The following is a 24,934-nucleotide window of genomic DNA, read 5'->3' on the forward strand; positions in this document are numbered from 1 at the left end:
TTATCTTCTGAAAATTTAACATTACAGCAGAGATGTCCAAGACTAGTGTGACTTAGCATCCTTGCAGGTAACCTGTTTTTCCTGTTGGGATGGGGGTAGAATTTGCTTTTTTCTTGAAAAGCATCATTTTCATCAGGACATGGATGGCCTTTGCCACTCCTCACATAATTCTGCCTGGTCCTCAGGGAGTCCCGCAGCTGCAGCTCTGCCTCCAGGATGGTTTCCTTCACGTGTATCTTTCACTGTAGTTTCTGTTTCATTGCTATGGTGTCTTTTTCAGAAAGAGATGTTATCTGCAGGTAACAATGTGCTTCTAACATCAGCCCTTTCCCGGGGCGTGTTTAAAAGGTTTCTCACTCTCATCCTCCCGTCGCTGAGTCTGAACTTTAGCTTTCTAATTGTCTGTTGTAACGTGACATTTCCACTTCAGTCTGCGGCTTTAGCTCATCCTTCATTACGTGTTTCATCGAATCCGTCATTTTTTGACTTTCGCTTATGGCACAGAGTTGGTGCTGTCCTAAATTTGCTTGTTTCCTCGTGCCGTGGAGGTTGTGTGCATCTTGTCTTCATTGTACTTCTTTTCAGAAGCTGCATGTTGGCTCTTTTCTGTTTATCTGGTTCGTGAACAAGACAGGGTCTGATCGGACCTGCTGTTTTCCAAAGCGTAATGTGGTTGGGTTCTGCGCGGGTCCCCATCTTTGGCGGGTGAGGGAGCCTGAATCCGGCACTGTCTCCTGCTGTATGTGGCCTTGGGCAGCTCACCGGCCTGTTTGCCCATCCCTGGAAGGGAATGCTGGTGCGCCGTGGATGGCGGTCATGAGGGTTACACATCCTCAGCACAGTGTCCACAGAGGCCTCCCTGCGGCCTCTGGTCCAGGTGCCTGAGCGCAGGGAAGCTGCAGGGGCACATTCTGCTTTCTGGGGACCCCCCTCGGTGAAGGCGCCGCTGCCTGGGCCTCCAGATCTTCCCCCACTGCTCGGTGACCGAGGCTGGCCTTTGGAGACTGTGTCAGTGGGTCCCTTTGCCTTCCGGCTTCCTGACCTCCGAGCTCAGGAGGTTGATGCCCCCCACGGGCTGCAGGTTGTCTGGGCGCCTCTGGTTTCAGTAGCCCTCCTCTTCCTGCCCCTCCAGGCCCAGAGAAGGTAACAGCTCCCTCCCCCTAACCGGTTGCCCCCAAGCTGCACATCATTTGTAGTTTCCTTAACCCTGACCACGCCCTTTCATGCCGGGCCTTCCTCGACCTCCCCGCTGGTGTGCATGAGTGCCTGCTTCCTCCCGGGACCTCGCAGGGGGGCACCATCCCAGGTCCTGCTTTTACCCTGTGACGTCTAAGTCTCCCGTCCTTAGGCTTCTGGTCAACCCCTCCTGCCCTGGCTACTCCCTGTCTTTACTCATCCCCGCCTGTGGCCGGTCGGTCTCTCATTTCAGCCCCGCTCCATCCACCTACCCCCAAAGCACCAAAGCTAAACTTGCTGTCCAAACGCAAGCGAAGTTATAGGAATTTCTGCTTCCAGTGCTCCAGCGGCTCCTCGTCAATCCCAGATAACTCCACGCCGGCCTCGTACTGGTCCCTCCACCTCCCCACCCCTCTCGCTCGGCTGGACCCCCCTGTGCCCAGACCCCCTGCTGCTGTAAGGGCCCCCGCCGCTCTGCCCTCCTCACGCAGTGACGCCTGCTCCCCGAAGCCACATTTCTCCCTGGCCCGCAGCCTGGTTCCAGGCTCTGCCCCTGCCCACAGCCTGGTTCCAGGGCCTCCTGTAACTTGTGATGGCCAAGATTTCTGAACCCCGCTGCCCCCGCACACTGCCTGGGGAGGCCGTCAGCAACTTGGTGTCTGAGGCAGCGGCCACCTGATTCATGCGCCTTTGCAGTTCATGGCAGGTGGGAGCCCTGTGGATACGAGCGCAGAAGACCCACGATTGGCCACACCTCCTGCCGGCTCCTCCAGCGAAACGTGGAGAGAGATTCCCACGGGACGCTTCACCTGACGGCCGCACGACCCCCTGCCCCCTGAACCTGATGACCTTCTCTCGTTTGCCAGCATCACTCAGGAGCCAGCATGAACGGATGCGCTGACTACGCCCCCAGCCCCAGTGACCCTTCCAAGGAGCCTGTGGAGCCCTGGCCCAGCCAAGCCCCCCTCCAGGAGGACGTGGACATGAGCGATGGCACAAGCAGGAATGAAACCAACGAGAACGGCTCGACGGGGCGGGACTCATGGGGCAGCAACTGTGACGACAGCGGCCGGGAGCTGGGGATGCTGGTGGGGCCGCCCGGCACCTGCCAGGGGTGGGTGTGTCTGAGGCCCCCAAGGCGAGGCTGGGCATTTGTTTTCTCAGTGTCTCATTCCGTGCTATTGCGATTACTTTTGCAGTCTTTAAATCTTGATGACCAAGTTTTTTAAGACTTCTGAAAATCTTATTGACTCAGAATAACTAAAATTTGCTAGGGTCTGTCCTTCCTTATGACAGTGATTTTGGGTGTCAGACCGCCAGTAGCTAGACACATAGCACGGTGACCAGATCTTGGGAGGCGGAAGAGTCAGGGAACCCCTCGAGCAGCTACTGAACCGACGCCCCGTGGTTTATAGAAAGCGAACTTCTCCTCTAGTCTTGGGTTTATATCCCCCAGTACTTAGTTTCTCCAGTGTCCAGAGGTTTCTTGTTCTTTTTCTCTTAAGCTCGTATTTTTTCCTAATTGACTTACTGTGGTGTAATCCAGCCCGTCATCGCTGGGTGGATGGGGGGAGAAGTGGATGGACACACTCTTCTGAGTTTGGCCTTTATTTTTTGTTCTTTTAGTCCAGGTACATTTAACGTGATGATGGTGAAGTCTGAGCACCACCCGTCCACAAGTGGCTGCAGGTAAGACCAATTAGAACCCCCCCAGTTTAGAGCCTTTAGAGAGATGGAAAGATTTGTCATGAGATAAGGTTTTGGGGGTGATGCAACTTTTTTCAGGCTTCTGCTAGAACCTGTTAGTCTGAGCAGCTGTCTGCCTTGTGAGCCCAGCCGCGCCCTTTCAGACGACCATCCCCACGGGCCGCTCACAGCCCCTGATGTTGCCCCAGACCTGTAGCTGCTCAGCTCTCGCTAAGCAGACCTTGTCTGCGTCTTGGACGTGTATCTGGAACACGCACTTTTTTTTACGTGTTTGTAACAAACGTGTCCTTAATTTCATATTCACATCCCCACTGGAGCAAAATCCTGATCTCTGTCCTGGGCATATGGGGCCTTTGCCATCACCGCCCGAGAGGCCTGACCCCGTCGCTCCCTCGGTGCCCTCTGTCTAAACAGGCGCATCTCCACCACCCGAGAGGCCTGACCCCGTCCCTCTGTCTAAACAGGCGCGTCTCCCCCAGCAAGTGCCGCCCGCCCCTCCTCCTGCCCCTCCCACGTCCTTGAGTTTGAAGATCCTCCGTATAAACCCCCTTTCCTCTCCAAGGCCTCACACGTCATTTATGTCCTCGCCCCAGGACGCCACTGTGCTGCCCTCTGGGGTCTCCGTCGCTGTCTCCCTCTCTGTCTGAGATGGGGGTAGGCAGAGTTCAGCAGTGGGGCCTGCTGGCCGGGCTGTGGGTAGACCAGCAGGGGGGAGGGCACCCTCCAGCATTCACCTGGGTCAGAACACTGGTTCTCCCGGGCAGTTCCTCTCCCCGTGAGAGACACGAGGCGATGTCTGCAGACATTCGTGGTTGTCACAGCTGCTGGGGGCTGCTGCATCCTGCATGCCCACCCAGGACCACGTGGACCACAGTGTCCTCGCGCCCTGGTGGAGAAACTGGACCAGAGGCACGTTTCTTCCGAAAAGGGCACTTAGGGTACTGACGTTTTTCTTTAACTCCGTAGCAGCGAGCAGTCCACCAAAGTAGATGCCCACAAAGAGCTGATCAAAACGCTGAAGGAGCTGAAGGTCCACCTCCCTGCGGACAAGAGGGCCAAGGGGAAGGCCAGCACCTTGTTGACCCTCAAGTACGCCCTGAGGAGCGTGAAGCAGGTGAAAGGTACGTCCGCCTCACATGTTTGTTCCAACCTGTAGAAGTCGGTTTCACATCTCCCCAAATTAGAGCTTCAGTTGTGTTGATTTTCTAAATTTCAGTCCTGAAGTAGCAGAAGGAAGTTGGGGAAGTCTGATGAAATCTCAGCTGGTTGGAAATCTCAGTTCATTGGAAGTTTTCTGTTGTACTTTTAGAGGAAAAAAAAGCAGGTAGAAAACCAGCTGATAAAAGAAACCTATTTACAACATGAAGCTTTCGTGCCCGGGGCTGGGGTCAGGTCACGTTCAGGAATGTCCAGCACCTTCCAGGCTCTGGCTGGAGAGTTGTGACGTGTGTGTACGCTGGCGACGTGAATAGCCCCCAGCATTTAGCTGAGGGCTTGCCCCTCCTTTAAAAAATAATGTTGGGGGGGGGCTCTCCTGGTGTCGCAGTGGCTGAGAGTCCGCCTGCTGATGCAGGGGACGCGGGTTCGTGCCCCAGTCCGGGAAGATCCCACATGCCGTGGAGCGGCTCGGCCCGTGAGCCATGGCCGCTGAGCCTGCGTGTCCGGAGCCTGTGCTCCGCAACAGGAGAGGCCACAGCAGTGAGAGGCCCGCGTACCGAAGAAAAACAAAACAAAACAAAATAATGTGAGGGGGAAGAAAAGGAAACAAACAGCAACAAAAAAAAAGGAGAAGATACAAGGAGGGTATTGCCTGATCTTATCCTTAAAGGACAGTATTTTCGAGCTGCTTCAGATTCAAGACCTTGGGCAGTTCATCTCTCGTTTTTCTAAAAATACGTGAATTTCCATCGTGGTGGTCTTTGCACCAGGAGGGCGGGCAGGCGGGACCAGGCGCCCCCTTTCCGTCACAGGCACACAGTGACAGGACCCACGTGATCCGAGTCCTGCTTACCTCTGGGGTATGTTCGGGTTTTACTGTTGTGTGGAAGAACTCGTAAGAGCTTTCAGAGCCGGTCAGTGGAATCGACTGAGGCTTTTACCTGAGATGTGTGTGCAGAACTCTTCACAGATGCAGTGCAGGAATCCACCAACACACACTGCAGATTCCAAAGGACTTGCGTCATCAAGCCGCTTTACGTTGCATAAATTCCAGGTCCCTGCCGTAACTTCCAATAGCGTGCGGTCTTCCTTCAGTTGCTCCTGTGGCTGGCCCTTCCATTGAGCTGGGGCCCCTTCCCTGGGTCTCAGGTAAACGCAGGTGCCTCTGTCTCCGGGGCAGGTAAGGAACGCACCGCTGTGGAGGGAGCACCGGCATCTCCAGTGCACTGTTCTGCCAACAGCCCATCCCCGGAGACCAGGCCCAGGACACCCACGCCGGGGGTCACCTCAGCACGGTTTAGCTGTTGAAGTCGGGCATCCTGGCTTCCCCTCGCCTGAGGGCTCCCCTCTGGGTGGAGATAGCTTTGTCACTCTGTACGGGGTGTCCCGGGATGAGTGGTCCTTGTCTTCAGTTCTGTTCTGAGCAGTTCATTCTGAAAACAGGGTTGTTTCTCATGCCCGGTGTTTCTAAGAGTCGATTCTGTCCGGATGGGAGCGTCTGACCCCCGAGGGAGCAGATGCAGGGGCTGCCACGGCTGCCCTGCGCGGAAACATTGATGCTGTGTCGCGGTTACAGGCCTTTGGGGAGAGTGAGGCTTAGGCAGAACCGTGTGGTCGTGTTACTGAAAAGAATGTGTCTTTATCGTTTTAAAAATTTCTGTAATCAAAGGCCTTCTGATTTTTCAGGGAAGAGAATCCCAGATGTCTGTTTGTCTAGCCTTCACATTTCTCTGTGTTCTGTGCCCACTTTCTCATGAGAAAGGTAGAGCCCCAGCCATGATTTAGGGCCGCCCTCAGCCCTCCCCTTGGTCTCTCCTACAGCCAGTGAGGAGTACTACCAGCTGCTGATGTCCAGTGAGGACCACCCCTGCAGTGCCCACGTGCCCTCCTGCACGGTGGAAGAAATCGAGAGCGTCACCTCCGAGTTCATTGTGAAAAACGTGGTAAGTGTCCTGACGAGCGAAGTCTTCCCCCGGGAGGCTCAGCTCAGGTGGCCGAGGTCTTCACCCAGGGGAGCCGGCTGAACCTCGGTTCCATAGCAGCAGGGTGCGGAGTTTCAGGAAATGAGTTCCTTCCTTAAAAGAAAAGAAAGTCAGTCAGGGATTCCGAAGTGGCAGCCATGTTGCCGACTTGCGCTGTTCTCTGAGGCTGTCCTCTTGCGCTGACTGCACCCCACACCCCGAGTGTGTGTGAGTGAGCCCCCCTTGACTGGGGGGGGTGGGGGGAAGGGACACACTAGGTGACTGTCAGTTCACTTGCAGGGCGGGTGCTTATGCATTTTTAAGCAACCCGTAAAGGTGAGGCCTCCCTGGAAGTCTGGGGAAGGGGAGGGAGTTACCCCCAGTTCTCAATTAATGAGAGGAAACCAGAGGGCAAGTGGGGACCCAGAGGTGCGGAATCGCAGCAGTGATGACCTGCAGAATGGGACTGCACGGCCCTTCCCGTCTCTTTCCTCCCATGCCCTCCCTGCAGCTTAACCCCCAGGGAGCCCCACCCCGAGCTCAGAGGGCCAGCCGGCGTGGGGAGAGCCCGTGGTGGGCCAGGGGGCCTGAGGCCTCCAGCCTGCCAGGCAGCCCTGAGCCCCGGGAGAGAGAGGAAGGGGCCCCCTTCCCCCTCCCAAATCACCCAGGCTGGACGCCAGGGAGCTCCGTGCCCAGAAGACGGAGCAGGTGACAGCTGCAGGGAATCAGCACAGCTGGGGTTCCTTTTGGCGGTGGAGCCCTGATGTGTTTTTTCAGATAATATCCCCCTGGGACCCCAGTATATGTAAGAGGGGAGGCAGAGTTATCCTCGTCAGGGCTGAGGAGAGGGGCCCAGAGGCTTCCTCTGACCCTTCACGCGTCCTGCTCCCTTCCCCTTTGTCAGCCCCGATTCTCTGCCCTCGGGGGAGGGTGACCTGTCCAGTCCCCTCCAGCCCGGCCTCACCAGAGTCGTGTTCTCCATTCCAGGACATGTTTGCTGCGGCCGTGTCCCTGGTGACCGGGAAAATCCTGTACATCTCTGACCAAGTGGTCTCCATCTTCCACTGTAAGCGGGGCACCTTCCACGACACCAAGTTTGTGGAGTTCCTGGCGCCCCACGACGTGGGCGTGTTCCACAGCCGCACCACGCCATGCAAGCTGCCGCCCTGGAGTGTCCGCCACCGAGCAGGTGAGGGCCCTGTGGCCGGGCTGCCTAGTCCTTCTCCACAGGCAGCATGGGGAGGGGCCGGGCGGGGCCGCCCCCCACGTGAGGCTGCTGCCCACCTCCCCTCTGCTGGAGGCCTGCTGTAGGCCCCGTGGAGGGGCCTGAGGCTGCCCTGTCTGTCCAGGTGCAAGATTAAAGGTGGTTTGCTCAGAATACATTAAGAGAGAGAAAAAAGTCTTTTCATAAATTTCAGAAAGGGAAAACTGCTTCAGAAGATTTTAAGACATGTCAGGCATTTTAGAAAGGAAGTTGATCGGAGCTGGAGTCTGGACATGAGGCTGCAGGGTTGGGGGAAGGACGGAGGTACATCTGGAAGGCTCTCTGCAGGTGGTGCAACGATGTCAGCATAGCGGGGGGCTCTTCACCTCCACCAGAGGCCGCGCCATCCTCCCGGGCTCAGACCCCGGCCTTCCAGGTGCTTCAGGCTCCAGTCTGCGCCCAGGTGGCTGCTTCCTTGGACCTCGGGTCCCCCACCCACCCCCATGTTCCTGGCCACAGGGCTCTCACGGTCAAGTGTCGTGTGTCCTTGTCCTCCTGCAACATGGTTGGGGAGACATTGCGTCTGGAAGGCATGGAAGCTCTCTCGTGACCAGCACGGGCCTTCACATGAGTGGGTGCAGGCGGGGACCGGTTGACCAGACAAGTCTCAGCAGAAACATGGCACGGGGTCCTGGCAGAAGGTACTGGAGAGAAGAGGGTCCCCACCAGCTCAGGCCTTTCAGTGACCAGGTGGCCGACAGCGTAGGTCCTGCAGCGTCCGTCCACCTACACCTTGACTGTCATCAGCTCCTCGGTGGGCTCCGATTGCTCAGAGCTGAGATGGACCCAAAGAGGAGAAGCCACGAGAGACGAGCAGGAAGCGGACGGGGCCGGGAGTCCCCCCAGAACAGCTGGGCCTCAGTCGTGATCTTCACCAAGAGCCAGCCCTGGCCGCGCCACCCAAAGCTGACTCCCATCTCGTCCTTGGCTCCTGGGTCGGCATCTCTGCTCACGTCGAAACGCTCCTCAGCCCACTGTCACCACCTCCTGGATCTTGGGTCCCTCCACGCCATGGTGCTCCCAGGCAGCCGGCAGCGGAGCCGTCACTGTCACAGCCACCTTTCAGCAGCTGTTCCTCCCTGACAACAGACAGCCCGGGGCCAGAAGCGCAGTTTGCTTTAGGGTTGACTCATTAAAGGAGACACTCGCCTGGCGTTTCAGAGGTAGAGCTGTCTGCTTTCTCCCAAAGTCCCAGCCCAAGGGCTGTGCGGTCAGATCGCTAAAGTTTGTGGTGCACGTTACTAGGACCTGTCAATGCTGGGTCACTGCGTGGAGGGAGGCAGCTCTGCGTGTGGATTCACAGCACGAACAGGCCAGCACCATCTCCCCAGGATGCTTGCCACTGAATTTTTGTCTGAATAGAAAAGAAGGACCAGGTGACTTCTTGAAGGCCTTTTCAGGCCGGAAATTTTATATCATTTTCCCCAACCAGCAATCATCTACTTGTCCTCATTTCTTTTGAGTAGAGGAAGCTTTACCTGAAAGACCAGAGTCTAAGATTTCTTTTTCTAAAATGCGTTTATTGTGGAAACACCATTCCGTCATCTCTGATGAGGTCACCCAGTCGAACTCATGTTTTTACTAGACATTTTAAATTTTAAAGTAAGTTAATATTTAGGAAAAGGATTGATGTAAGCTGTGAAATGCCCTGAATTGCTTCTATTAGAATTAAATATCCCCCAAAATATGTAGGTTGAAATGTCCAGGGCTTTATATGCAAAAATTCTGCACGTCAGTCAGTACGTCTTCCACAGTTAAGTTGGTCGTTAATTAGTGTGTTTGTAGCAGCGCTTTTCGCAGGGCATAATTTGGTGAGTGCACGCTCGTGCAATAGATTTCTCCTTAGTCAGAACTGTGGTACAAGGTCTCTGACCTAAGGGCTCTGCTCAGCGCCAGGTAAACGTGCATCCCACCTTGACTCTCGATCCTCCTGCCTCTGCCTGGTCTGTGGGAAGTAAGAGCCCTGTCCCTGGTCAGGGTGTAACTGGGTGAGTGACTGGGGCCTTTTCTTTTAGACTCTTTTACTCAAGAATGCGTGGAGGAGAAATCTTTCTTTTGCCGCGTCAGGTAAGCCCAGGTTTTCCTGAATTTCATTGCACAGACGTTTCATCATGAGGGCCTCTCGCAAAGGCGGAGGAGGTGCAGGGGTGCCCTCCGCATGCCGCCAGCCGAGGCCACAAGCCTGCCCAGGCCCCGTTCTGTGGGGCTGAGGTGCTGCAGGAGCATCCCTGCCGCGTAGCATGAGTGTTCCTGGAAAGTCCGCGTGGAGACATGTTTCCACAAGCGGAGTTATTTGTTTTGTTTGGGGAGGGGGGGTGCCACTTGGCTTGTGGGATCTTAGTTCCCTGACTCGGGATCGAACCCAGTCTCCGGCAGTGAAAGCGCCGAGACCCAGCCACTGGACCGCCAGGGAATTCCCAAGCCGAGTTTTAAATGTGCACAAGATATTAAGACAGCCTGGCCAACGCTGGAGCGCTTTGCCTGCTCCTCGGGGGAGTGTCGGCCTGGGGAGCCCGCTTGCTGTCCGTGACCCAGGAAACCGGCCGGCAGCCCCCACCTGGGAAGGCATGACCCCTGTGGTCCGCGAGGACCCCAGAAGCATGTGTGGCCTTTGGTTCGAGTGTACCTTTTTTCAGGGAGAGCCCCGTAGCTTTCCCAACAGGTTTTTGGCCCCAAGTCGCGTGACCAGTTGAGCATGCAGCTGCGGTATCAGGAGTGACCCTGGCCAGACACTGGCACCCTCGGAAGCTGGGGCTGGGACCCCCCTGTTGGAGCAGCATCCTCTCCCCAATTAAAATGCAAACTACTCCAGAGAAGGGCCCCTGAAGCTCCCATGACTCAGGCCGGTGACTCTCCAATTGACCCCTCACTGTCACCGGACGTCTGAGGGTGAGGACAGAGGAGCAGGGTTGGGGGTTCCAGACCCTCGGGCGGGACGGAGGCACAGACCACAGACCGAGGGAGCACGTGCGGCTCGGCCTGGGTCCCCAGGTGAGGGGCCTGGCTCTGCTCTGCAGGCGTCCATGCAATAAATAAAAGGATTGCTGAGACGTAACAGCTGTCGCTGGGGGCGAGGTAACCAGCAATAAAGGAGGACTCCTTCGGTCGTAATCCCAAACCTCTCGTCGTGCCCTCCTCTGCAGTGTCGGCAAAAACCACGAGAGCGAAATCCGCTACCACCCGTTCCGCATGACGCCCTACCTGGCCCAGGTGCGCGACCAGCAGGGCACCGAGAGCCAGCTGTGCTGCGTGCTGCTGGCAGAGAGGGTGCACTCGGGCTACGAAGGTAACGGCTGGCCCAGGCCACTCCCTCACTTCCTCCCGTGGTTCACATACTTGTGTGTGAGGTGGGCTCCCGGCCCCTGCCTCTCCCCAGCCTCGGGCAGGGCCTCCATCTCCCTCAAGGCTTGGCACCCACCTTTGTCACCTGGCCCCCCCTGTAGTCCCATCCACACCACCTCCCCTTGTTGGCTAAAGCCTCCGGGCCCTGGCATCTCTCACCTGGGTCCAGCCCATCACTGGACCGTGGATGCCTTCACCTTTCCCTGGCCACGGCCTTCCGTCCACGTAGCCTCGATGGGTCCAGGGCCCACGTCCCTTCTGTCCTCGCACTCCCCGGCCTCTGAGGTGCGGAACCCCAAAGCAGCCACCGCCTAAGAAGTAAGTGCTGGGTATTCCTCCCTGCTCACCTTGGTCCATCCCACCTCCTGCTGGACGTCCCGCCCTCCGGTACGGCCTGGCTTCTGCGGACCAGCTGTGGAGCCTCCAGAGCCCAGCGTTCCCCTGACCCCCAGTCTCTGTCCTGCTGTTTCCTCCCCTAGGGCTCCTCCCCTCCACCTCTGCCTGTAGAAACCCAGTCATCACAGCAGTCTTACCTCACCTGGTGTCCTTTTCTGGACCTGCTGGCTCCTCAGGCCACCCCTCCCAAAGGACCCAAGGCGCTTTGCCACGCTGCTGGTATCCTCCCAGCAGCCCCTTCTCATAGGCTTTCTCGTGGCACGGCCTCGCGCTGGCCACGAGACCTGGCCAGGAACCTAGGTCCTCGCCATGGCGACTCAGCAAGTCACGAGATTTCAAAATTCTCTGGAAGCAGGGCCATCTGTAAGTCCTGAACCACAGGGGTCCAGTTTAGTCCAGGTTTAATTGTATTTATAATTGTCTCTCAGTGGTTAATGATGTCTTTTTTAAAAAGGCATTTCTTAAAAGTGATAGAAATGTTTTAGGTATATGAGTTTCTTTCAGATGTTTGCTGGATTCCCACATATAGAACATTCTCTTCTAAATATTCAGTAAAGGTTTAGAGGGGTTACTCAGATCTCAGCACGTTATTCCCCAAAATGATCAGCGTCTCCTTCAAGAATGAAAAGTTTTGGAATTTTGAATGTTTTGCCCATGAATTTGGTAGTTGAGGAAAATTCTGCATATGTGACTTCCTTTATGAAAATTACTCTTATCACCTCTGCCCATCTTAGAAACTGTGAAGTCCCAATACAAGGACGTTTGCTGGGAATTTTGAATCCAAATACTTCACTCCTTTAAAAAATATAATCTGTTCAGTTCCCTATCGTTGGATCTTAAACATCATGAAGACGGCCTTCCAGCAGGATTTTGCTGAAAGAAGCCAAAACCTCACCACGTGGTTCTGCTAACATGGCAATCCCTAGCTTTCTAGACTAAAACTGGTCCATAAGAAGTTGAGAAGCCTGGCTGGTGGTCACCAAGCGTAGGGTCTGTTCTTCACCCTTCAGTACGTGCTCTGTCGTTCAGAGTCCACTGTTAAGTTTTTCTCTAGCTACCCGTCATTCTGAATCTATCAACACATGGTGTTTTCCAGTAGTTGTAGTATGACTACATAAAGTACGTATGTCTTAGAATCAGAAATCCGTGCAAAATTCTTTTCTTTCAGCCCCTAGAATCCCTCCTGAAAAGAGAATTTTTACGACCACACATTCGCCAAATTGTTTGTTCCAGGACGTGGACGAAAGGTAAGCGATGCGGCGCCGTCCCCCTGCCAGCGCTCGCCTCTGCCGCGGTCCTGGCCTTGGAGTCAGTATCGCGTCTGCAGCCGGCCGCCCCCCTCCCCAGATATTTTGTGTTTCAGCATTGTCGTGGTAGTTACTTAATAATTAAATAAAGCTCAATCGATTTTCATGTTTTTGACACTGAAGCTGTTTAGCTAAAGCTAAGGCTGCATGTTATGTGTAATAATCAATTAAAACATTTAATTATACATAGACAATGAGATAATTATGGAATTACACTGAAAACCTCCTAAGGTATGGACGCTGTGTAGATGGGGCATTCTAGGGAGCTGGTCATCATTCTAACTGAGCCTGTCTTTATTACCTTGTTTAATAAACCCGTTTCAAAAATTGGGCACATGAGTAAAGGCTGGTACAACCAGGGACCGTGTGCCTGGGGCAGTGTTAGGACACCCTTGGCAGGATCCCAGCACAAGTGCATCCTCCAGCCTGCGTGCCACAGGTTGCTACAGAGAGGGGGCCACCTCGTACCTCTGCCCGGAGCCCACTCGGACTCCCCTCCTGCGTCTCGCACCCAGGGTGCTGTAGCTGGTGCCCATGGCCCCGCTGGAGTCGGGAGCACTGACCATTCTGAGAGAGCTCTGGGTTCTCTGGCATCGGGTCAGGGGCCCTGTGTGACTCCCCTGGCTCCTGGCAGACGCACGAAGACGCAGAGAATGCCGCGGCTGCCGGCGTGATCAGGGAGGAGTCTCCTGGGAAGACACACGGGAAACACGCTGGGCTTCATGCAGTGGCATCCGTGGAGGGTCAGGACCTCCTCGCAGCCGGCACCTGGCCTGGGACACGAGGTGCCCCCTCGGATGCAGGCCACGGGGCCTGCTGGACAAGTTCTGCTCTTGGGCAGCCAGGGCCCATCAGCCTCCACCAGCCCCTGACTGCTCAGGTGTGCCCTGCCGGCCACCTGCGGCAGAATCTCCGGAGGGACAGCGTCGGGTGCAGGTTCCCAGGCCCCGCCCAGCCCTGCCCAACAAGATCTTGGAGGTGGGGGACTGGGAGCTGCATTTGTGTAGCAATCCCAGGATAATTTTTATTCCTCCAAAAGACTAAGAACTCCTGTCTGCAGCTGCCCCAGGTGCCCACTCATTTGTGTGCAGGAGGGCTGGTGAGCAGGTCGTTACAGGCCAGCAGGCTGCAGAGCCTTCCTCAGCAAAGCCCAGTGGGCAGCCCAGCCCACGAGCCCAGGCTGGCCGGGCCTCCCCCCTCTCCTCCGGCCAGGCCTTGGCCAGGGACATTCTGTACATCCTGTGCAAAGGAAGACACGAGGCCCAGAGAGCATGCCTCAGACAAGGAGGAGGGAATCCGAGAATGGCGCCGGGCCCGTGAGGAAGTTCCACCCCACACAGAACAGGCAGCCTTCACTCTAACGATGCAGGAGGACATCCTCCACCAGAACAGAAGGGTTTGGGAAAACAGCTGTTGGGATGAAAGAAGACGGGCCTGAGAAGAGGAAGGCCGAGCTGCAGCTCAGAAGCGGGGACAGCAACTGAGCGGGGACGGCAGAGGGTGCTGGACACACAGAGGGGACGGGACACGACAGAGGGAAGGGGGACTACAGAAGTTCAGTGCAAGACATTGCCCAGAAAGCAAAACAGCTCCCAGGGAAGCCCTGACGGGCACAGAGCGAAGGTCCCCAGCCAGTGGTGGCCACTCCTGGGGAGCCGTGGTCAATTGGACCGGACCCAGCGACCACAGTTAGAGCTGGAGCAGAACACCTTGAGCTGGAAAAGACGCACACGGGCGGGGTTTTCCTGGTCCCAGCAAACTTGTTAAAAAAAAAAGTCCATGTCAGGCCACATCTAGCCAAACTCACAAACGACACAAAACAAGAAAAAGGTCTTAGGAGAAGAAAACAACATTGTCATGATCGATTCAGGAAATAGACGCAGAGCTAGAGCGCTGAGCCTGTAACGGGCAGGGACTTGTAGGGCCTCATTTCCTATCGCAGACCCTCGGCGATGCTGCCGTTGTCTGTGTGCTAATTAGTTAGAAGACTGACTGTTTCTTTGCTAGCATGAGACCCACATTTTGGTCTTTGGGGAATTTGGAGTCGGACTCGTTCCTGGAGGTGGTCGGCTGCCCCGTTGGGAGGCTGCGTTCTGGCTCGTGTCCTGAAGCGCAGCCGTGACCCTGTGTGCACTTGCTTTGCAGGGCGGTCCCCCTCCTGGGCCACCTGCCCCAGGACCTGATCGAGACCCCTGTGCTCGTGCAGCTGCACCCCAGCGACAGGCCCCTGATGCTTGCCATCCACAAAAAGAGTAGGTCCCCTTCTCACGGTCCTTCCCGGGGGCATGGACAAAGCTAGTGCACTCTGGGGGTGTCTTCCCGAGGTCAGCACCCACCGGGAGGGGTCCAGTGGGCTGCGGGCAAGGGGTGCCCCGCCCCCGGCCTGAGTCCCGGCGCTGTCGGTTGGTTGAGAGTCGCCCTCGGCCTGAGTCCTCGGCCTCTCATCTTTTACCATTGGCTTCGCCAGCAGGCGGGAGGAGGAGAGACAGGGTCAGCTGCGGTGGGGGGTTGGGGGGTGGTCTGCCCAGGCCAGGGGCTGGACGACACATGTCCCTAGCAAGCCCAGGCCTCACCGACACAGGTGACACTGAGCGTCCCACTGGCAGCAGACCTGTGAGGCTCGAAGGGAAGTGTGTCCTAAAACATGTAAGGACACTGCCGCAAACAGTCCCCGGTCGCAATTTAAAGCAAGATGGGAGATTGAAAGTGGTGGCTTTGAAGAGGTATTGGCACCTCCTAAGTTTTCAGATGATTCCAGAATCAAGTGCATCTCCACGTGTCTTTTGTTGTACCGCGAACACCGGTTGAATCTCTTCGCTCCCTGAACTCTGTTTTCGCTCTCCTAGTCGTGCAGTCCGGCGGGCAGCCTTTCGACTATTCCCCCATCCGGTTCCGTGCCCGGAACGGGGAGTACGTCACGCTGGACACCAGCTGGTCCAGCTTCATCAACCCGTGGAGCAGGCAGATCTCCTTCGTCATCGGGAGACACAGAGTCAGGGTGTGAGTGCCCCCAGTGCCCGGGGGGCTGGGAGACCAGGACCCCGGTCACCTCCCACCACGTGCTTGTGCTGACCTGCCCCCTGCCCCCTGGGGGGCCCCAGCCTCGTTCAGGCAGAGCAGTGAGGGGGGGGAGGCAGGTGGCGGGCCGGGGGTCTGCAGAGAGGAGGGCGGGGCCCCGACTCACAGAGACAAATGAAAACCACGCAGGGGGCCTTTGAATGAGGACGTGTTCTCGGCTCAGACGCACGTGGAGGAGAAGGCCCTGCAGCCCGGCACCCAGGAGCTCACGGAGCAGATCCACCGGCTGCTGCTGCAGGTGGGTGTGCTGCCTGCACGCCCTCCCTCCTGCCCCCGCAGGCAGCCCAGAGCTGCCCTGCGGCCTGGGGGCCCCCCACCCCCCGTTCTCAGGCCCTTCTTCTCCTTCCAGCTCTGCCCTGCGCCCTGCTGCGCATGGTGGTGGTCTCTGTCCCACCCGCGTGGGCCTTGCCCGCGTGGGGGCTGCCCCCGCCTCGCACATTCAGGGCATCTGTGTCTGAACCACAGCTCTGGGCAAGTGGCTGAAGGGCGCACCCCAGCCCAGTCCCCACGTCCCAGGCGCCAGCCCACACGTGACCCCCGTGGGTGGAAGGGGGGGGCATCCCTGCAACACGGGATGTCGCGCTGGCCCCAGGGGGAACTGAGGACGCCCCTCCCTGTCCCTGGGGACACAGCACTCAAGACAGATTTCTGCAAGCACGTTGGCCCCACGAGGAGTGGCCTCCTGCCTCTCGGTTCCGGGGGCTGTGGGAACCGTCAGGCACCTTGTTTTGTTTCCAAGCCCCGTGGCCATGGACTCCCTGTTGGTGGAGTCTCCTGGGGATTGGGATCCAGGACCAGCCCCGCGGGTGGAGCCTGGGAGCCCACTGCAGCCTGACCCTGGGTCCAAGCCCGGCCCCACCTGGCCCCCGCCGAGGGCCCCCGGGCAGGTTGCGGCGCCTCTGAGAGAAGGCGGGCGCGCCCCGGCCCGTCCAGAGTCCTTCTGTTGCTGTCTCCCCAGCCTGTCCCACACAGCAGCTCCAGCGGCTACGGGAGCCTGGGCAGCAGCGGGTCCCACGAACACCTCCTGAGCCAGACCTCCTCCAGCGAATGCACCGGCCAGGAGGACCCCTGCCGGGGGAGAGCCGTACGTGCCCCTCTGTCCCCCTCTGTCCCCCTCTGTCTGTCATCTGTGACTCACATGTCTGAGCACTTTAGAAACAGCCCTCGCCGGGGCCGAGCCTTTCCGACCTCACCTGCTCCTGGCTGCTCTGAACTTGGCTCACCTGGGACTTGTTGTGTAACTTCGAAAGGGTGGAGGCAGCCACAGACTGGCTAGAGGTTCAGGTGAAAATTATTTAACAGGCCAATCAAGCAAAAGCGAGGAGTTAACTGTAGGGTTAGGGTTAGAAAGAAGAAAGTGTAACCTGCCGTTCCCTTTACTTCCTATTCTTCCGAATCGTAAACTCTGCTGTCTCTAGTTCTGCCTCTCGGGTCTCATTCAGAACTTGCTGCTGTTGCTGGGATTAATCCTGCTTTGCTCTTTCCAGGGTGGGGCAAAGGCTGCGGGGTCTCCCAGGGTGAATGATGTGTTTTTCTTCCAGGAGATTTGTAAAAATGGTAAGAAGGTCAAAAGCAAAAGCCCTTGTCCGGATGAATCTGGAGAACAAAAGAACGCGTCTGCTGCAGGTAACAAATGATCCAGCATTTCCTTAGTGAGACTTCAGCGTGGTGAGGCGAGGAGACGGAAAGCTGTACGGCCGGCAATTACGGTTACAATTGTTATTCCCGCCAAGTCATGTTTGAAAAGACCGACCCTCCCCAAGGCAGGGAGCGTCGACTGACCATAGGGCGCCTGTGATCTTATTGGCCCTGAAAGTTTCAGGAGTTCAAGTGAAGAACTGACCTTTCCCACTGCTGAGTCCCTGACCCCGGGGACAGGCCGGACCGAGTGCCGCAGAGAGAGCGCCCCCCAGGCCCCCCTGCGGATGGCATAGCAGTGCTGCATGCATAGCAGGCTGTCTCCGGGTCTCTGCGTCCATGAAGCGTATTCTGAGGCCCCAGCCTTATCTTTAGGTAGAATTAAAGTGCTTTGTAAGTATAGAGTGTACTCCGGGGAAAACTAGGATTAACTGAAAAAACAATGTTGTCGTTCCTCCAGAAATGCAGAGCAGTTCCCCGGCTCAGATGAAAGCTCTTGCAGCCACGGAAGAGGACCGCTCCAGGGCCAGCCTGCCCGAGGCCGGCCTTCCTGAGGAGCTGGCCTTCAAGAGCCCGCTCGCGGGCTCCTACCAGCAGATCAGCTGCCTGGACAGTGTCGTCAGGTGCGGCCCTCTGGCCTCCCTCCCCGCCCAGCTGCTCACGCTGTGGGGCTCTCTGTTACATGAAGCCCTATATCACCCGCCCACAGGTACCTGGAGAGCTGCAGCAAGGCCACCACCCTGAAGAGGAAGTGTGAGTTCCCGGCACACCTCCCCACGCGGAAGACCAGTGACAAGCGCGAGGCCACCGCCGGCCCCGGGCCACATGCCGCAGGTACCTGGTTCGTTTGAGCTGTTAACTGCGGGATAACTTAGACCCTCTGTGGTGGGATCAGGCGTCATTTGAGGTCCTGGAGCCCCTTTTTCCAGGTGGATTCTGAGCGGCTTCAGGGACACGGTATTAGGGTATAGGCTATTTTTTACATGACCAGAGTAGCTCAGAACTTCTTATGAGCTGGAGATAAAGGTGGTCCTGGACTTTGAGGGCAGGATCCTGTGGGGCTGCTGGAGGCCAGGGCTTCTCGGGCTGTCATTCTTGGGCGTCTCAGAGGAGGCCTGGCCTCTGAGGGTCAGTGACCCCACGAGTCAGATGAGACCTCAGGCCCTTCAAACATGAGGGCGTTGCTGGCGGCCGCCACCAGGATCAGAAGTAGGGTCTCCCATTGTAGACGGAGGCGACCGGACAGCCGTGCCCTGGTGGAGTCTGGCCCAGCCCGCAGGGAGGGAGCGCCACCTGCCTGCCTGCACTCAGCAGACGGGCTCCTGACTGCCGGGCGGCCCTCCCCGCAGGCCCACGGCAGAGGCCCTGACCCAGGGCACCGCGGTCACCTGCCGCCTGCCGCCTCCCTCCTCCCAAAGGACTCAGGAGGTCAGGGCGGCGGCGTTCCCATTTCAGAATCTCCTCCTCTCCGCCATCCCCCGTGAATAAACACCTGAGGACACAGTGTCACCTGCCAGGACGTGTGCAGACTCGCAGCTGCCCCCGCCCCTGCCCCCGGTACTGGGCACCACCTAGGCCTCCACGCGGCATATCCCCACAGTTCGTTTTTATCACATTTTTGTGTCTTGCTTCCATTTTCCCTTATAAAGAGACCGCGTCACCCTTCAAGGTGAACAGCCACACGGACGTGAGCACGCACTTGACCTCGCTGACGCTGCCCAGCAAGGCACAGAGCGTGGCGTCCCTCACCAGCCAGTGCAGCTACAGCAGCACCATCGTCCACGTGGGCGACAAGAAGCCGCAGCCTGAGCTCGGTACGCGCACTGCTCCTTGGGCGATGTCAGGAACGCTTACTGCTCCTTGGGCGATGTCAGGAGGAATCGGACTTGAACAATAGAGATGAGAAGCTTCGACTGCCGTCCTCAGATTCTCTTTAGGTTTACCCAAGTGTGGAGGTAGCTACACAGCCCAGTAACAGGGGTGCAGGAAATCCGTGCAATGCCGGGCGGGGGTGGCCACACCTGTCCTGCCCCCGCTGCGCTCTGGCTCCACCTGTGACAGGTGTCTGCTCAGGTGTCGATACGGAGGGGCCTCCCAGGACCAAGCAGGGGTCCCAGGACTCCCCCTTCGTTGGTGCCGAGAGAAGCCTGGGGACGAGCCCCCGCCCAGCATCCCGCTTCCTTGGATGGGATTACAAGCCGTGCCCTCCCCATGTGAGGACAGGAGCCAGTGCGGGTCATAATAGCAGGACAACCAAGGGTGCCACACTGAGCTGTTCTTCAGATACCATGAGTAAAACGAATCCTGAATTCGTTCTTTGCTTGGAAGGGGGGCGTGATGAGGGCAGAAGTACACATCAGAGAGTCAATGTCCAACCCCTTCCAGGACGGTCTGTGGTCCCACCCGCCCCATCCTGTCTGCACCCGCAGTTCCACTGGCCACACTGTCAAGCCCGTGATCCTGAGCCAGGATGAGGCTGTGCGCCAGCCTAGCCTCTTGCTCTGAAAGCACAAGACAGCCTGGAGTGTCTGCAGCGTCAGAGGCTGAAAACCCCCCGAGGTGCCCCAATTTAGAGGACTGATCCCGGAGCCCCTGGGTAATGGGGCTTCCTACCCCTTTTGTCATTAACTTTCTCAGAAAGCTAAACAAATACATCATGTTGTGGGCATGCTGTGGGCATCGTGAAGGAATCTTATCCCCATGCTGTGGGCATCGTGAAGGAATCTTCTGTGCGAATGATTTCTGTTCTTCATAGGTGCAGTGTGCATTTTTTCAGCCGTTTTAAAATGGAAGGGCCCTTGCAGATGAGAGCTGTGCGTCTTCTGTTACAGAGACGGTGGGAGATGCTGCCAGTGGGCCCGGGTCTCTGGACTGCCTGGTGGGCTCCGTGCTGCCCTGCGGCCTCGGCCACGAGCAGGGGCCCTTCCGGAAGCTGGGCCTCACCAAGGAAGTGCTGGCCGCCCACACCCAGAGGGAGGAGCAGAGTTTCCTGCTAAAGTTCAGAGAAATAAGAAAGCTCAGTGTCTTCCAGTCTCGCTGCCATTACTACTCACAAGACAGATGCAAGGGGCAGTCGAGTGAAAGAGGTAAGTGGTAATACCTGAGCTAAAAGTGGATTTATTTTTTAACTTTATTCTTAACATTACTGAATCTAGCGCTGCTTTCAGAAGGCGAAACGTCCCCAGTCTGGGACACGTGGGTTTGTAAGAAGCTGTTGGAACTTGACCAGTGATGTTCTCAAGGATGTCACTTTGTGTTCCCAAGGGAGCAGTGCTGTAAATAGTGGTGACAGTCCCAGCCCAGCCCCCTGTGGAATGCAGGGCGGGCAGTTGCAGTGCGGCCGTGCCAGACATTTCTTGCCTGGGTGACTTTGAGGGGCAAGAGACCCTACCCCACCTTCCCACCCAGACAGGACCCTCAGCGGACCAGCTGGGCTAATGCACTGCCCAGAGAAGGAGATGGCACTGACGGGGCCTTCGGTGTCAAGCCCCTGAGGGAGGAGGTTAGCCCCGGACGACACCGTAGGAGGGAATGGCGCCCTCCTCCCCAGAGCACGTACGCTCCTGGCGGATCGGCCTCAGGGCCAGGCTGCGGACTCCAAGCCCGACAGAGCCCAGGGGTGCGTGAAGCTGCCCTTTAGGCTGAGAGCCATCAGGTGGTCAACGGGCCAGGGATGAAGTGGAACAGACGAGCTTCCCTGCCCCTTTTCTGGTCCAGGAGCCTGGCTCCCAACCCCCAGCCACCTTCCCAGGCCCCCCTGACAAGGCCAAGCTGATGAGAGATGCCGCCTCTTCCCTGGGCTCCCAGGCCGTGACACAGGGATCAGAGCTGAGAGCTAGTGAGCCCAGGGGACACACACCATGAGGACCCAACTCCCCCTGGTCTCTGGGCAGACACACCGAAACAGATGTCCCAGAAGTGAGAGGCTGACACACTCCTTAAGGAGTTTATCCCCAGACCCAGGGTTACTGCCAGCACATCGGGAACCTCTGTGGAAATCAGGAAACGGTGTCCACACCACCGTAGAGTTCCAGCCCCCTCTTGCCCCCTTGGCCACACATTTTGTGCAGTGCACAGACTGCACAGCTGTCCACAGCAGCCCCTCCCAGACCCTGGTGTGGCATCCCAGGAGCCCAGTGCCGTAGCTCCGGGTCCCAGTAGGGGGCAGATTTCCTGTAGGAAGAACACCAGGCAGAGAGGCTGAATGGCAAAGCCTCCACCCGCTTAGCAGTCTGCTTTGGGCTGGCCCATTTGCCTTTATCGTGTGACACGGCCGCCAGGGGATGTCCTCGCACACCTGCTGCAGGAGCCCAGAGTTACCCTCTGTGACAGGAGAGGAGAAGCTGAGGTTCCTGGGACCCGTTCCATTGCCCACCCCACCCTCCCCCCCCCAGCTCGGCATGACCCCCGAGCCCACAGTACTCCCAGCGCCGGCCGGTGCCCAGGGGAGGTGGGGGGGGACATGCCCAGGGTCCCGTATGTGACTGGGTGGAGCCCCTCCGGTCTCCTGAGAAAGGCCCTCTCAGCAGCGCTCACCGTCAGAGAGGAAGACCTTGGTTCCAAGGGCGAGCGTTCCTTCGGCCCTTTGACTTCCCTGGGCTGGAACCACGAGCTTTCTAAGCAGGAAACATCTCTTTTTAGGAACAGCAGCGATGAAGCTCATAACACTGACAGATAAGGTTAGATGAGACCAGCGGTTCTACCTCTAAGGTGTCACAAACCGCCCTTGGGGACTAGCGTCGACTTCCAGCTTTCTTACTGTTCTGGGCAAATAAAACCTTCTTGATGCCACTTGTCACTATTGCTTCATGAAAGAAACGGCATTTTAATATGAGAAGAAAGCAAGGAATGTGATCTCGCAACAAAGGGTGGTCCTTTAAATGGATTGAATCTAGTTTTATGAAAACCTAACGTTTTGCCCTGATTTTTCTCACTTTCCTGAGGATCCGGGAAGACCGGGTGGTGGCCCCGAGATCCCCAGGCTGGCGATGGGGAGGGTGGGACTCACTGTTGAACTGGGAGTCACCTTCAGGTTTCTGAGGTCCTACAAATCTCTGAAAATTGACGTAACAGGAAACATAACATAATTTTTACGTTTTAACTCTTGTTTTCCCATTATTTTAGCTGCTCCCGGACTAAGAAATACCTCTGGAATAGATTCATCTTGGAAAAAAACGGGGAAGAACAGAAAACTTAAGTCCAAACGGGTCAAGCCTCGAGACTCCTCGGGGAGCCCTGGGTCCGGGGGGCCCCCGCCCCAGCGGCTGCCGCTGGTGGGCCTGAATGCCACCGCCTGGTCACCGTCGGACACATCCCAGTCCAGCTGCCCCGCGATGCCCTTCCCCACCCCGGTGCCCGCTTACTCCCTGCCCATGTTTCCAGCCCCAGGGATAGTGCCAGCTCCAGGGACCGTGGCAGCGGCACCCGGAACTCCCCACGCCGGCCTCGCGCTGCCCGTGGACACCCAGCGCGAGTTGGCGGTCCAGCCCCCACCGTCTGCCGGCCCCTTGCCCCCGGTCATGGCCTTGGTCTTACCCAGCTGCTCCTTCTCCCCGGTGACCCCGAGCCTGCCCCCAGCTTTCTTCCCCAGCCAGCCGAACTTGCCGTCCGAGGTGATTCCTGCCTCGCAGCCTGAGTTCCCTGGTCGGACCTCATCCCCCAAACACCTGCACACGTGTGCCCTGGCAGAGTGCGGGCTGCCCGTGTCGCGCGTGGCCGCCCAGGCCGCCCTGCCCTCGGCCGCGGGGTCTGCAGGCAGGACCTCACCGCCACTCTTCCAGTCCCGTGGGAGCTCGCCCCTGCAGCTCAGCCTGCTGCAGCTGGAGGAGGCCCCCGAGGGCGGCTGTGCGGCCGCAGGGCCCACGGGGCCCACAGAGACCGTGCGAGCGGGGCCCGACTGCCAGCCTGGCTCATCCTGGGACCGGCGGCCCGAGGCACCGCCAACCGTAAGGATCTCCTGATGCCCTTTGTCTAACGCAGGCAGGTGGCGAACGCGGCCGCCTCGGGCGGGTCACGGACATCCTCACCTCAGGTGGTCCCTGCACTGAGGTTACTACCAGACGATTTCAATTCCGACATAAACACGTGTGCTAGGAGATAACACGTTCCGGGTAAAAGACCCTGTCAGAGCAGCCGGTGTTTATTGTCTTGGGACCTGAAGGGGAAAAGGGAGATGGGTTGTCTGCTGGCGGACGCAGGCGCCAAACAGCCACAGGTGATTTCGTGACCCATCGTCACGGGCCTCCAGGTTTTCAGTGAATGCTTCGGGGATAAAGCACAGTCAGGTGAAAGGTCAGAACGGAGGCGCCTTGGAGGGCAGCTGGCAGCAGAGGGGCTCACGGTGAAGGAGCAGGGCCAGGAGGGAGCTGGAAGCCAGTGCCGTGGGTGTGCATCCTCCCACGTCTTGAGGGACGTTGGCGTGTACTCGTACTCGGTTAATGAAATTGTAGTTTGATTTCCAGTTAATGCTTCTGTGTCCTGAGAGCTTCGGTGTGTGGTCGCATCCGCTGAGGCAGTGTGATCCGTGGGCCTTCCGAGGAAGGAGCTGGGCGGGGCTCCCCTGCCCATGCTCCTGGGAGAGCAAGTGGGAGCAGGGTGGTTGTCCCAGCACGGCTGCTGACTCCCGGGCCTACAGTCTGGGTTCCAAGGATTGGAGGGTTGGGGCGCTCCCAGGCCAAGCCCCCCTCATGTCCAAGCCCGTCCCCACTCTGGGGGCGCAGGAGCCGGGAAGCCAGAGCCCTGCCTCTGCGAGGAGCATCTTTGGGGTGCTGCAGGAGACACTTGCCCGCCTTGGCGGAGGAGCAAGCCTGAGGCTTCCCCCGCAGGGATCCAAGAGCTGCCGTCTTTAGTGGGACTCTCCCCAAACTAAATTTAATTAGATGGCATCCATCCCACTACCAAGAGTCCCGCTGTGGTCCCAGTAACCATGGGGTCTGCGCATATGGCACGTGGAGGAAGGGCCAGCGGTCCAAGGAGGGCGCACCCGCTGTGTCCCTGGGAGTCTGGTGCAGACCAGACACCTGACTCGGTGTCTCCTCCCTGTTCCCAAAGTGCGACAAGCCCAAGGACGTCCAGAGCAGCGACGCCCTGTGCACGCCCAGCGGCCTGCTGCGCCTCCTGCTGCGCGAGGACCTCTGCTCCGCCACGGGCTCAGCCCCGTCCGGGAGCGGGGCCTCCGTCACCTCCTACTCCCTGGGCTCCGGCTCGCTGGGCTGCGATGCATCTGCAAGTGGGGCCGGTATGTAGGTGGTGCTGGGAGCACCTGGGAGTCGGGGCGGGGTGGGAGGTGGCAGGTGTGTTTGGAAGATTCTCACGTGATACACCTGGGTGTCCTTGACTCTCCGGCCCCCAGGGAGCCAGTCACCCCAAAGCCGCAGGCTGACTTGGGCAGGGCCCCGACATGCAGGCATCCGGCTGCACCCCGAGCAGCTCCTCGGGGCCCTCAGCCGTTCAGACAGGCAGCTGGGCTCCTCCTACCCCGCTCCACCCGCGCGGTCGGCAGCCCCGGCCCGCCCCACTTCCCTCTGTTGTCCGTCGCTCTCGACCTCAGCGGCACTGCAGGCCCCCCACCCTAGCTGGCCCTGCTTGGACTGTCCCTGGGGCTCCCCGGGTGTGCCGGGAGGGCTGGCAGCGGCTCGCCTTCCTGAGTTAGATCCCCTGGTGAGAAGCTAGCGTGTGGACCGACCGGGATCGTTTAGGTGTGATCTGGAACCGCCCCACGGGAAGAGCACACACTCTCCCCAGACTGTAAGACCCCCGCTTCCCTGAAGTGAGCGGGCCCCTCTCCCTGCGGGAGGCCTGCCGGGAGGCGCTCCGGGACAGCCGCCTGCCGCTCACAGGGGCGGCTTCTCTGTGGCCTGGCTTAGTCCGGAGGTAGTGAGCCTGGGAGAGAAGAGCACGGCTTCTAA

The 24,934-nt window shown here is 58.1% G+C and overlaps 1 protein-coding gene across 2 annotated transcripts in view; it reads left to right on the forward strand.

The window, feature by feature from the left end:
• Window positions 1–24,934, forward strand: part of PER2 (period circadian regulator 2) — a 40,619-nt gene that overhangs the window by 9,107 nt on the left and 6,578 nt on the right. Inside the window, exons 2-20 of one of the 2 annotated variants that reach the window (XM_060015830.1) lie at window positions 2,043–2,290; window positions 2,803–2,865; window positions 3,850–4,004; window positions 5,863–5,984; window positions 6,990–7,191; window positions 9,282–9,333; window positions 10,410–10,552; window positions 12,173–12,251; window positions 14,457–14,563; window positions 15,158–15,311; window positions 15,519–15,627; window positions 16,348–16,473; window positions 16,931–17,015; window positions 17,488–17,650; window positions 17,737–17,861; window positions 18,677–18,841; window positions 19,859–20,113; window positions 22,152–22,972; window positions 24,078–24,264. In XM_060015830.1, the coding sequence (XP_059871813.1) occupies window positions 2,061–2,290; window positions 2,803–2,865; window positions 3,850–4,004; window positions 5,863–5,984; window positions 6,990–7,191; window positions 9,282–9,333; window positions 10,410–10,552; window positions 12,173–12,251; window positions 14,457–14,563; window positions 15,158–15,311; window positions 15,519–15,627; window positions 16,348–16,473; window positions 16,931–17,015; window positions 17,488–17,650; window positions 17,737–17,861; window positions 18,677–18,841; window positions 19,859–20,113; window positions 22,152–22,972; window positions 24,078–24,264 (3,343 nt within the window). In that variant the 5' untranslated portion in view covers window positions 2,043–2,060. Of the gene's footprint in view, window positions 1–2,042; window positions 2,295–2,802; window positions 2,866–3,849; window positions 4,005–5,862; window positions 5,985–6,989; window positions 7,192–9,281; window positions 9,334–10,409; window positions 10,553–12,172; window positions 12,252–14,456; window positions 14,564–15,157; window positions 15,312–15,518; window positions 15,628–16,347; window positions 16,474–16,930; window positions 17,016–17,487; window positions 17,651–17,736; window positions 17,862–18,676; window positions 18,842–19,858; window positions 20,114–22,151; window positions 22,973–24,077; window positions 24,265–24,934 lie in introns of those variants that run through there. The other variant, XM_060015832.1, reaches the window with a different exon arrangement.

The sequence above is a fragment of the Delphinus delphis genome, chromosome 7 (genome assembly GCF_949987515.2).
Source record: "Delphinus delphis chromosome 7, mDelDel1.2, whole genome shotgun sequence".
Lineage (NCBI taxonomy): Eukaryota > Metazoa > Chordata > Mammalia > Artiodactyla > Delphinidae > Delphinus > Delphinus delphis.